The sequence below is a fragment of the Melanostigma gelatinosum genome (assembly GCF_949748355.1).
Source record: "Melanostigma gelatinosum genome assembly, chromosome: 10".
NCBI classification, from domain to species: domain Eukaryota; kingdom Metazoa; phylum Chordata; class Actinopteri; order Perciformes; family Zoarcidae; genus Melanostigma; species Melanostigma gelatinosum.
The window spans coordinates 23,976,129-23,988,741 of record NC_136643.1 but is presented as its reverse complement, the minus strand read 5'-3'; the positions used below and the strand labels follow the sequence as shown (position 1 = coordinate 23,988,741).

Sequence of the window (12,613 nt, the reverse complement as noted above, 5' to 3'; positions counted from 1 at the left end):
ATAAATATACAAATATAAGCCAATGTCCTGCCTGCTCTGTGCAAAGATTGAATGGTGGTTTTATGTGGTTGGAGAGAGTTGGTTTATCTCTCTCTCTCTCTCTCTCTCTCTCTCTCTCTCTCTCTCTCTCTCTCTCTCTCTCTCTCTCTCTCTCTCTCTCTCTCTCTCTCTCTCTCTCTCTCTCTCTCTCTCTCTCTCTCTCTCTCTCTCTCTCTCTCTCTCTCTCTCTCTCTCTCTCTCTCTCTCTCTCTCTCTCTCTCTCTCTCTCATCATCTCTGTGGTAGGCGTGAGTCTCCTGCGTAAAGATTTTTTAAAAAAGGCCACAGACCCCCCCCCCCCCCCCCCCGTCCAGTTCATTCCACTTCTTCTATCAGGTGTGAATCGAGTGTGTTCAGTCCGCCTCCGTCCTGCAGCGATCTGTTGGTCGGACCGGTCCTGCCGCGCCCCGTGCTGAGGGATCAGTGGACCCCTCCGTTGAAGGACTTCTCATACGTGTTGAAATCTGTTTCCACCAAATGTGTCGACACGGGCTGCTTGTACAGAGGGTTGGAGGCCTGGAGGCGTGCGAGAGAGAAAGAGTTCTGATCAGAAAGGGAGGCTTTTGTATGTAAAGCAGAGAAGGGGAAGATCACAGGACAGTACAGCGCAAGTTCTGCCCGTCAGCTGTGAAAATGAAGTGCGATTAGCCGACGGAGGAAAGCGCTTACCATCTCGTATCGGGCTCGTGAGCGTGCGTTCTGGAAGTGTGCAAACTCTCTCCGGTCATGAACTGTGATCACCAGCTTCCAGACGGCGAGCAGCACCACTCCCACCAGCAGGATGCTGCCGACCACGGCCAGCAGCACCATCAGAGCGTCCGGTCCACCGCCGCACTCTGAGTCAGGAAGAGAGTTAGATTCAGCTCCAATCACCGGTGAGAACAATGTCAGCAGCGCCGAACGCAATGACGGTCAAAGCAACAAAAATAAGCCACGAATATCCTTTCATGGTGTTTTGTGTGTGGAATCCGAATCTAAAAGTCCCTCGCTGAGTTAAGAGAGTTCATGAAGGTAGAAGGAGTTGGGTTTGCAGTTTGCAGTTTAGGGTGCTCACCACTCTCGTTTCAGAACCAGCTTTCTCGCAATATTTGCTTTTATTTTCACGCCGTGTCCACCATTTTCGTAGCTTCCTCTTTCTTACGATCTGGCACTTGTTGCTACGTTTTTATAGAGGTTGACGCCCAAACACAGTAAAGTAAGTAAAACCAAGCAGAGGGCGACACAGACACGACCTCACACTTCTGGAGGGTCATAAGTTATGACAGAGGGATTATTTACATTTTGGTATATTTTTATAATAACTTTCTCTGACTTGTTATTGTACGTTGGACTCATCAGTCAGCTCAGAACTTCCGCTAACCGTGTAAATGACCGGAGTAAACGCAGCCGTGTGTTACGTCTAACGTCACATGACACTCGTTCCTTCATTAAGAGATTTGAAATACGAGAACTTTGGTAAATGTCACAAGTTCTCCTAAAAGTTCTCACTCGTAGAAGCCGCTTAAGAACGAATCTGTTTGTATTTCTGGTTCTTGCATTAATGTCTGTTGTTCTTTGTGCAACTCATTGTGCCTTTAAGTTTGCACTTAATCATCAAATGCATCAGCGTTGTATCATGTAACAAACTACACAGAAAAATCTGAATCTTTACCATATTTTCCATTGAATATTGATATGAATCCGTAGCAGATATTGGGAAAGTAACGCAGATAAGTAGTTGTTGAAGTCAGTCAAAGAAGTCGGAGTCTGCGCTATGAAGTGACGGGTTCAAAGCCAACATGGGAAAAAACAATCTGACGTAAAGTTAAAAGCAAAGATCGTTAACATTTAACAGTTGTGGTGTTCAAGGTTCATTTAGAACACAGGGTTGCACAACGGAATGTTTTATTCCCTTTCAATTTTTAGAAGGAAAAAAGTATGATTTTTGTTGATTCATGCACCATAAATACAACCCGCCGGCACTCAGATCTCAGCAGGTTAACAGCAGCAGAGAATACGTAGTCAGTTGTTGTTGTGGGGCGCTGACCTGGCTCGTTCAGGGCTGTGAGGATGGATTGCCCGCTGGCGTGCTCAGAATACGTGAACTTCATGACACAATCGTTGTCTGTCTTGTACAGACAAAGCACAGCGCCGGGGTCCTCCGTGTCTGGAAGGGAAAACAGAGAAACTCTTCAATCAGTCACAGAAAGAAACGCCGAGGAGGAGAATTCTGCATCGAGCTCACGTTGGATCAGTGACGATCGTCTTTAAATTGTTTCACATACATGAATCACAGAAGGACGTAAAAGAACATGGAGAAAACAATGAGTTACTTGATTAAAATTAACTTTTATCAACTTGTTTTTTTTATCCACTTCAAGCTTCTTTACTTTCATTTCGGGAAAATATTCTTCTCATCAAAAAAAGATCAGTTCTGTTGATTCTTCATTCAGCATGAGCTCACCGTCTACCCGTGTTCTGAAGGAATTATTGTCGTATTACATCATTGTTATCCATCGAGGTTTGTCTTCAGATTCAGGAAGAAAGAGAGAGAGACGAAGGGAGGCGGGTGAGGCAACACGGAAGAGGAATCTGACACTGAGGGACAAATCACCACATCGACGGAATTTCTCCGCTGTGAAATGACAAGTGAGACGCTCTGAACGATACGTGCGTGCCCTCGCTTTCCAGTCCATCGTCATCATCCAAAAAAGCTCACACGGGAGAGAGTGAGGTCATGCTGCCCCGGTCCACCATCTCCCCGTCAGCCCCGCCCTCCTCTATTCCATGCACCAAGTATCTGGAATGAACATGTGGAGTCCATTAAGGCTGAGCTAGCGGGGGGGGGGGGGGGGAACGCTGCGAAACCCGTCGGATCTGGGTCAGGGCCACGCTGGGCCAATATGGATCGGTCTGAATAATAATCTCTGTAGCTGAACACGCAACCCTCGCTCTGCCACAAAGACCATAAATCACTGTGCGCTTAGTAATGCATTCCTCAACGTCTCCGGACTATTTGCCTCCAGGCTGCGAGGGACGCAAAAACAACAAAGCAGAGAGAAGCACTCCATTGCAGTCACAGCGAGCTATAAACTCCACCTTCCTGCCTGTTTGTCTAGTGGGAGGATTCTGCTGACAGAGAAGAAGCATGGAGGGACTTTGTACTTGAGCTCTTTGAAACCACACGAGGGGGGTTTGTACTGGAGTCGATGCTGGCTGTGGAGCTGCGAGAGGCCCAGAATGACACCTGCCGCATAATACCAAAAACACCGGGACATACTTACATATTTAAAATAAAATATGGCAAAATATGGCTGCGTGCGTGCGTGTGTGTGTGTGTGTGTGTACTCACCGAGGGTCTCCACAGTGATGATTTCGTCCTTGCACAGGCGCTGGCAGGTCTGGTTGTCTGCGAGCCGTCCGGAGTCGAAAAGCCGGCACTCGATACACTCCCTGAAGCGGAGGAGAGCAAGTTTAATGGAAAAGCAGAGTATCTTTTTCAAATGCCTCCTTTCATCTTTATTCACGAGCTTGAAAGCACTCGGAGAGCACGACTCGACACCGGGCCGACTCCGGGTATGTCAGCTGTCAGAAACACCCCACGGCGCTCCCTTATTAAAACACTGCAAGTGTCTCTGCAGCAGACCGTCAGCAGGCGAACCGCGAAGAAACAAACAAACTGCAGCCGGGGATTTGACTTCATCAGTTAGCGGCGCTGCTACGGTCACTTTTGGGTTTCGGTGACATTTTACAGCATCAAGTTTGTAAAAACATACGTTTCAAAATCATTATTTAGTTGATGCTCGAGATAAAGAGACGTCCAACACTCCTCTCTCCTTGCATATCACACACTGAGGGTCGCGGCCGTTGACAGCATCATAAAGGAGACACCCGTTATAATTGCGCTAATTGTACCGTTTTTGCAGTGAAGCTCATTTGCATAGAAAGGGGTCGATTTTGTGCCAAATGTCTGCGTATTACCTCCTTTAAATATATGCAAAAAGTGGCAAAAGTTGCGCAATTCTCTTGCGAATTCGCCACCGAGTTGTCGGTGTATTAAATCCATTTAAAACATATTCAGTCTGAAACAACATGTCATGCAATAAATCCTCCCTTCATGACCGTTATACATCCGTCTCTTTTGAAAGCCTGCTCACTAAAGATGCTGAAGTAGAACACAAACCCCACGGTGGAGGTAACACACTAGAAATCAAGCAGAAATACACCAATAGCTCGAGACATTTACAGTTACGCACGCCTCTGCAAGGCCTCAGCTCCTCTTTCAAATGCCATCTAACGGGTCGTAACGTTGATGACTTGATCCATTGATGACCCGTTCTCCAAAAATCAAGTCGGGTCAAAAGGTGAAAGGTTGTTCCGTAAAGACTGCCGTCGACTTGGAAAACCGGAGCCATGTGTTGGTACGCAGCCCCGTTGAGAGAACACAGCAGTCACTCGGCCTCGTCTCTTTACCAGACGTCCGATAGGCGTTTGACCCCCGACCCCAAAGAGCCACGCTCACTGAAGACAGCTTCATGTCTCAGGGTCACAAATGGCATGAGAGTTATCCGGACGACTCTCTTATGACTTGCTCATCAAAGCTTAGATAATCCCCAGACGTGAGTGAGTTATGTGAGGGGGGGGGGGTTGACTCTAGTTCTGGTCTTCTTGTGTTTGATGCTTTGACCTTCTTCGTCTCATCGCTGTAGATTGTCGAACTTTTTTTCCCCCTCATGTAATAAACCCATCCGCTTCCTCCAACAAATGCGTTTTTTGTGCTCGTTACCGTGCGGCGTGCCGTTACCTTTTGGTGCCGCAGGCGTCGGGGCAGGTGGGGCATTTCTCACAGGTGTCCCCAAAGGCCCCCGGCTCGGTGCACTGGCAGCGGCCGCACGCGCAGCCGCCCCGGCCGCTGCACATCTGCCCGTCGTCGGCGACGCAGGACGACGTCTCTGTGGAGCAGTTGCAGTTGTCGCCGATGTAGCCGGCGTGGCATTTACACTCGCCGCAGTGACATTCTCCGTGACCTGGGACGAGAGGGGAGCAGAGAGGAAGTCAGCGGCGGTCACGATCTGAGCAGGTACTTTGTGCGACTTCCCACAAAGAAAGCTACGAACGCATCAACAGTCGCCGATCCAGCGCCAGCAGAGAGCTGCTGCCAGCTGTTGGCAGCTGTGTGGATGAAGCTGATGCTGGACAAACTCTTTTGCTATAAATGTTCTGGGAAAGGTTTATAACATCTGGTTTTCCACCAGATTTACCAGATCAGGTCTCCTGGTCGTGGCCCTTTAATCATTCCTAAAGTCAGAACAGAAACTCATGGCGGGGCATCCTTTATATTTTTAAAAGCAAAGTCAAGACCTTAACACAAACATGAAAAAAAGACTTTAAATACACGAAATGACAAGGTTGTCCAGATATACTGGGCCATATATAATGCACGCACATGCACTCACACACTCGAGAGTCTGGCTCTCAGTTCCCTCTTGCTGAGAGAACAGTGTGACCTTCCTTCACAGCAGCTGGAGCAGCTGGAGCTCTACAGCGCTGAGCTCCTCCACGTCTAAACTGCCCCCCCCCCCCTTTGTGCAACACTCATTAACTTGTTATCTGCACTGGAACAAATCCAACAGGAGGCAAGTCTTCTGGAGAAAGCGGTGAACCACCCGGTCTTGTTTGAACTGCGATTTGTCTCGCGACCGCTCCGAGAGGAACCCTTGATGGAGGGAGGACAGCCGCTGTAATGGGGGCCGCGGCGCTTGACGAGCTTATTTCACACCTAGTGGTTCCACGACCCTCCGCAAAGACCACATTCAGCAAGCCGCCGTCTCAGACGATAAGGAAGCGGACAGAAAGGAGACGCTCGTTATCAACACGGGGTGCAGCCGGGTCAAAGCCAAGAATTCATGGTTTGTGTCAGAAGAAATATGCAGAACAATAGCAGGAATACACATCAGCACTGGGACGAGTCAGACGTACAAGCTGCTGATGAGACGGCCGGTTAGAACCGTTCGAACAGAACCACCGAACTGGATCTGAGCAGTAAACAAAGCAGCACGTGGCTTCAACACGGGAACTATCGTGAAAACTAGAAAACCAGTGTTGTGGGAACTGTTACGTCATTTATCTGCTTTGTTTTAACAGTTATTGCTTTTACGTTTTCAGTTTTGACGATGTAAAGTGCCTTAGAGTACCCTTAAAGCGTTATACAAATAAAATGTCTTACTGTTATCATAGCATTAATAAGGTATGTTGAAGAGGACCTCATGCAGCAACATTCTCTGAATTTTCCGTGTAAAGAGAAAATAAGTCAACTCCAGATGCACCAAACATTTTTAACTGTCCAAATCTGCTCTTAATCAGGTGTTCTTGATAATGAATCCCACTTGATCATGAATTGTGATCACAAACATGTGATTCTCCAGAACGTCATTACAGGAAAAAACTAAAAGAGCATCGAAGAGCAGAATGTAATCCATTGAGAAGCTGAACGTGCGCAACATCATCCAAGGGTTTCTTAATTGGACCAGTATTTCTTTATTAATCCAATCAATACAATACTCAACATATAATAATCCAAATTTGATTACATGATAGTCATGCGTTTTCTTTTTACACTGCTTGAATTTAAAGCTTGGGTATCTCTTAAACTCTTGCTGCATGAAGTCCCGTGTTTTTTTAAAACAATAAAGGAAACCGGTTACTTTTCAAATAACTGCCACATTGCATGTTCTAAACCCTCTCCATGTGAACACGGTGAGGACAGAGTTACGATCTGACGGAGGAGTGAAATCACTTCTCCTTCTGTCCAACATGCACAATCTGCTCGTCACTCAACGCCAGACACAGCGAGGAAGAAGAGCAGCCGATTAAACCCAGATCCTCAAAGAGGTCACGGAGACTTCTCCACCCAGTGTTGATCATCAGCCTAGTGGTCAGGGTTGTGCAACACACTGCATGGACCCACAGACGTGCGGTGGATTCTTTGTATCGACGCTTCTCCTTTCTTGGTTCTTTTTTTTTTTTCAGAGCCCGGAGCACCGCTCCCCAAACCTCGGTCAGTGGAGGCTGGCATGACGAGTGGCATGAGGCCGAGTCATCGTACCAACACTGGGAACGTGTCCTTAAATGACACCACTGCTCGAGCATTAGGAGGGCGAGAAGCCGTCTTTTATTCTCGTCCGGTGAGAGTTTTGGGAGGATGAAAGCAGTGAAAGCAGCTGCTTTGACATCGGCTCATTGTTCAACAAGTCCTGACGAGCTGCTACCAGGTCTGCTGTCTTCAAACGCTCCCTAGTCTCCATGTTCGTGTGAGGGATTCACTTCTTTAGTTTGGGAAGAAGTTGCCTGTTCTCCAATGCAACTTCAAAGCTGCAGTAATAAAGCTCTACGAAAACACAACGATTCTTTAATTTCAGGAGATTATTCACAGAAGAAAACATGCATAACTAGAAAAAGCATTTCCTGCTGAAAATGCGTTGGAATGCTGAAAACTGAAATGAATCGCAAAAACATTGCTGAAAATAGATATCCAATTCAAAAACAAATTGCAAAAAGCTTAATAATTCAAAGAGTTTAAAGAGGAATCGCTTTAGAGGAAGTTAACTACAAAGATCTGAGATTACTCTTCCTCCTTCACATCCCCAGCTAGTGAAGCATCAGCCCCCCCCACAGGGCACAACTATGGGATCAGCTAAATATTTTTCACTAAACCAGCACAGAGACCGCCTGCATCTGAATGCATTCCCACATCTTCTGCCTGGAGACATGCTGGATTTCAACATGACATTTTAACAGCCTTGTGTAAATATTTGGAGATGATATAAAAAGGAAATGAGCTGTTGGGTTATTTTGAGACGCATAGTTGCATCACGCAAATGTGCCAGACAGCGAGAGCTCGGGCTCTAAAAAAACTGAAGCTGAAGCCCCTTTTCATGAAGGCATTCAAAAGAAGCAAAATGTTCCCAGAGCAAATTGCATCTGACATCTGGGAGCAACGGCCCTTTGTGCATGTTCAAGTATTCCCCGTCTGCAGCGATGGAGTGCACAGAGAAGCGTTATCCGCTGCATGTTTTGTGAGGGGGGGGGGGGGGGGGTGAGAAGGACTGGACACAGATGTGTAATCCATCAAATGTCTGCAAACCCGGTCGCAGTTGTTTTACGGCAGCTGGGCATCGTGTCTGCCCTTGTGAGCCACATGTTCTAAATGTCTATTGAGCTCCTTTCAGATTTGAAACGGAGTGAGAAGGGTACGATATGTTGTTCGGCCGTCACACCGAACTCGGTAACCCTCATTAGGAATGCGGCGTCTGATATGATGTGGCGGCGTGCTGAGGGGCTGCAACGGAGGACCCGGTGTTAGTGCAAAGAGAGAGAAACAGTCACTTCCTGCAGTGGCGGTCAAAGAGATGCCTGTGTCCCGGAGGCTGCGGCGTGCGTGTGTGTGTGTGTGTGTAAAGAAAACATGCCCTCCATCCTCTCACATCTCCGGTTGCCGTCTGAAGCATGGCCTGTGTTCTGCTCTCAGCTGAAGCCTGATGGAAAGCCGCACTGAATTTATGAAATACTTGTGGCGCACCCCCTGGTTCGCTGGAATTTGTAGAAAAAATAAAAAAAGATGAAGAAGGCAAAAAGGCTTCATTTCCCGCCTGTCAGTAACCTGTGGGAAATCCTACAGCACATTATTGGGATGCCTGCATACGACCTTTAAAATAATGTTGCTACAAAAATATGAACGAAGGGGCGACTGTGAATAAAAGATACTCGGAGATATTTGGGAGGTTTGGAGGTCCATGAGAAAATATAAAGGTTTTTGACTGAAAAACTGCAATTCCACATCATTTTGAACCCGGTGAATAACTATTTACACCTTCGTCTGAACATTCAATTCAGCGCTACAATGTGACATTTTCATACTTTCTGTCTGCGCTACAAATATGTCGCCATTGAACTCTTTTGTGGTGGTCTCTGTGACGGGCAGAAGGTTCCGCCTCTGACAGCAGAACAATATCACCGAATACCACTCCAGCTAATTACACAGTGGGCTGTGGGGTAAGATTACCGTTTGGTCACAGGCTCAGACAGGGTTGTGTGTGTGTGTGTGTGTGTGTGTGCGCGTTTGTCTGGTTCACTTCTTTTTTTGTAACTCTGGTGGAGAGAATCCTGCACATTTGCAGCAAACTATTATTATCTCAGTCTCTCAAACTGCACATGCAGCGCTCTCGCTGCCAGGCAAAGCGATGGAAACAGACGTGATGCCTTCAATGACAGTAAGAAGAACCACAAAAACACCCAGCAGAGAAACCCTCTCAGTGAGGCCTGCGAAACCGCCGGAGTGACAGCGGCTTCTGTAAACGACGAGCAACCAGACTGCTGACGAGGCACAAGTTTCATATTTTTCCACAGAAGACGGGACCACATGAATAAAAATCAGTTCCTGGTTCTCATTTCTGTAGGTGCACTTGAGGCGGAGGACACGGTCAAGGTTTAAACACTGCCGGTCACATTCTCTGTCATTCGTGAGGAGAGATTACGAATCCTCCCTCAGGGCTGGGATACATCGAGCTCTGACACGATAAGAGGGAGACACAACACACAGTGGCTCTTCTGTCTGCCTCTCCAATCTCACAGCCCCCGAAGCTTCGCTACCCGGGAGGGAAAATAGGCAAACTTTAAATGAAATCATCAAACGCCAACCAAAATCAAAGAGAGATATAGCCAGTAGATTGTGAGGATTTGAGTAATATGTTGTGAGATTAGAGGCCCATGGTTCATCTTTATCATCCAGACAGTGCTGTCAGATTTAGAGGCCTGGAAGCACACAGCAGCAGCATGCTGCTCATCCAGCAGCAGCAGCAGCAGCAGCCAGGAGCTCAGAGAAGTCAAGCATTCGCTGTAGGAGCAGAGATCTTCTCCAGCTCATGACCAACACTGACAATCCTCTTGTAAATGTATTATTTACTGGACTGGAACTTGATTATGTCATCTGAGGAAGGGCAGACTCTTGAATTAATATGCACAAATCTATGGTTGATGGAGAAATATGCTCCTTGCTATCAGCACAAAGGGAATAGAAACGCAATTATTAGCTTTCTTTTCCCGCCGAGGGTCGAATGAAATGATTGACACCGTTCTCATGCCTGTGTGCTATGGAGCTAATGCCACTGTGTGATTAGCTTAGCATTAAGACTGGCAGCAGGAGGAAAGAGTTAGGCTGGCTCACTCCAAAGTTACGAAGTATGCAGGCGGGCACCTCTGCAGCTTTGCCCGTTTCCAGCTTTGATGCTAAGCTAAGCTAAGCCCCGCCTGGCTAAAGCTCTACACACATGAGCGCGCTGTGGATCGTCCAACGCTCAGAAAGAAAGAAGAGTGTTTTTCTCTGAACATCAAACTATTTCTTGAAACCTTTAAACCATTAAAATGAGCTTTTAAAAGTCTGAGGCAGAGGAATGTGGTGAAACAGAATATTATTCACACATTTAATACATCTTTTGAAACCAATTCCATGCGCTACACTTCAACTCAACTCTGTTTTCTGTTCCCCAATTTTTAGCTGATGTGTTCCTTTTTAACAGGGCCGTTAAAACAATATTACCACCCTGTCTGTCTGTGTGTGTGTGTGTGTGTGTGTGTGTGTGTGTGTGTGTGTGTGTGTGTGTGTGTGTGTGTGTGTGTGCGTCTTTCTGTCAGAGTAAAACAGCTAAAAAATGTGGCCCATTAAAACGTGCAGGCCAAGACACGCTCCCTCTCGCACGCTGAGCCGAGCCGCTCGTCATCAGAAACAAACAGAGAGATGCTCGGGCGGAAAGCCTTCAAAGAGAGACGACTTCTTCTTTGTTTAGCTTTCCGTTTGTGTGCCAGTCACAGAAGAATAACGCCACCTTCAAAATGAGTGGCCTGCAGATCTCACTGAAACTCAATGAGGGTGCGGCGGGATCAGATCGGATGCAAATACAGGCGTCAGCAGCTCCGACTTCAGATTTCTACGCGGATAACATCACATGCTGGACGGACAACAGTCATTACCGGCCGTGAAACCGGTGTTTACTTGTCGATTCTTCTCCGTCTCCCAGTCATAGGACGCCTCAGCATCCACCGACATTACTCACAGTAAGCAGGAGACAAAAGCCTATAAAGTAAATAATTTGATCCATCGTTAGCATATAAGAATATTGCACATAAGTAATAATACTTTCAGTTATATAGGACCTCCTAGCTCTTCCTCCAGGCCTCAGCATGCCAGTCTAGGAACTAAGTAGCTTACGTGGAAACCTCCTTTACAAGCTGAATTCGGGAGCTCTCCTTTATTTATTTCCTCATCAGCGTCCCGCTTCAACACACTGTGGACGGCACAGCGTGCATCGAACGTCGAGCGAGCAGCCGTGATGTGAAACAATCACGGCCAGCTGCCGAGCTTCAAGGATCTAAATCCTTAATGCTGCAGAGCCACCAAAGAAGATGCATTGTTTTTGTGCCTCCGGTGTCAAACTGGGGACAGCCGTGCACGTGACCTGCATGTGAATATTAGTGTAAAGAAAACACCTGTAAGTTTCTAAGGAACTCCAGTAGTGCACATGCTGCGAGAGGACCGGGGTGTGGGCTCGTGTCGGCCATGTTTTCACCAGAGAAACCGGAGGTCTTTGTCTGCGGCGCTCAAGTTCAGTCAAGTCTCAAAGAAGAGAGGAGAGGGAGGAGTCATCCGGTGTTTGTTTTACCTCGGGGTCTGAGAGGCAGGTGCTGCTCAGGTAGCTTTGTTCAGTCGGTCACAAAATACATCTAAAGGCTGATTCCCATTGAAGTGGGAACTATAATTAGCACAGCATTGTAAATTAAATACTTTGCCCACAAGGCAACAGGTGAAAATATTTGTGATTAACGACACTCCTTACTTGGGCAGAGCGAATCGCAACAAAGACCACTTAGTTATGAAAACCGTCACAAATGAGCCGATTCACAACTATTTGGGAAACGCAAACACCATTCGATGTACAACTGGACTATAGAACTACAGACTGTAAAGTTCTACTCATGTGGAGAGAGAAAGTGAAAAGCTACAGGTGATAATTAACGACCCCGGTCGTCCCCCACAGGTGATGTCAATTTGTTCACTAATTAGACCTCAAGCTGTGCTTGATTGACGTCGACCTCAGTCTCCCGTTGGTTTCACGCGACCTTTAGGGCGGGATCAATTCAACTATCTAAAAACACTGTGCTGGCCCTTTAAATGAGGAGACCGAGTGGCACAAACCAAATGAAGGACCTCTGCCAGTGAATGCTCCAATAAAGTAAAAGCAGTATTTTTCCGTGGTGTGTATGATTTCTCTGCAGTCATGAGTCTGGTGTTGCCGGTGATCTTTTGACTGCCAGCCAAACGTGAACGAAGACCAGACTCACTAATTGCTGCGCGTTCAAGTAACGACGCGTAAAACACTAATTGTGAACCGCAGCCACGGAACCCAGCGCTCTCCACAGACTCCACGTAGCAGGCGAGAGACCCGAGCACCTTCACTGGAAAACAGCCGAGTCAATGATTTCATGTCCAACGCATCATGTTTCCAAAACGAATGCCGTATTTCAAACAGACAAGCTACAAAAAA

At 47.0% G+C, this 12,613-nt stretch overlaps 1 protein-coding gene across 1 annotated transcript in view; it reads right to left on the bottom strand.

Moving 5' to 3' along the window:
* Positions 1 to 344: 344 nt before the first annotated feature.
* itgb5 (integrin, beta 5) overlaps positions 345 to 12,613 on the bottom strand; it is a 23,508-nt gene continuing 11,239 nt past the window's right edge. The window contains exons 10-14 of the mRNA XM_079277253.1: positions 4,822 to 5,063; positions 3,370 to 3,470; positions 2,065 to 2,184; positions 708 to 874; positions 345 to 554 (exon numbers count right to left, since the gene is read on the bottom strand). Of these exons, the coding sequence (XP_079133379.1) occupies positions 459 to 554; positions 708 to 874; positions 2,065 to 2,184; positions 3,370 to 3,470; positions 4,822 to 5,063 (726 nt within the window). The 3' untranslated portion in view covers positions 345 to 458. The remainder of the gene's footprint in view (positions 555 to 707; positions 875 to 2,064; positions 2,185 to 3,369; positions 3,471 to 4,821; positions 5,064 to 12,613) is intronic.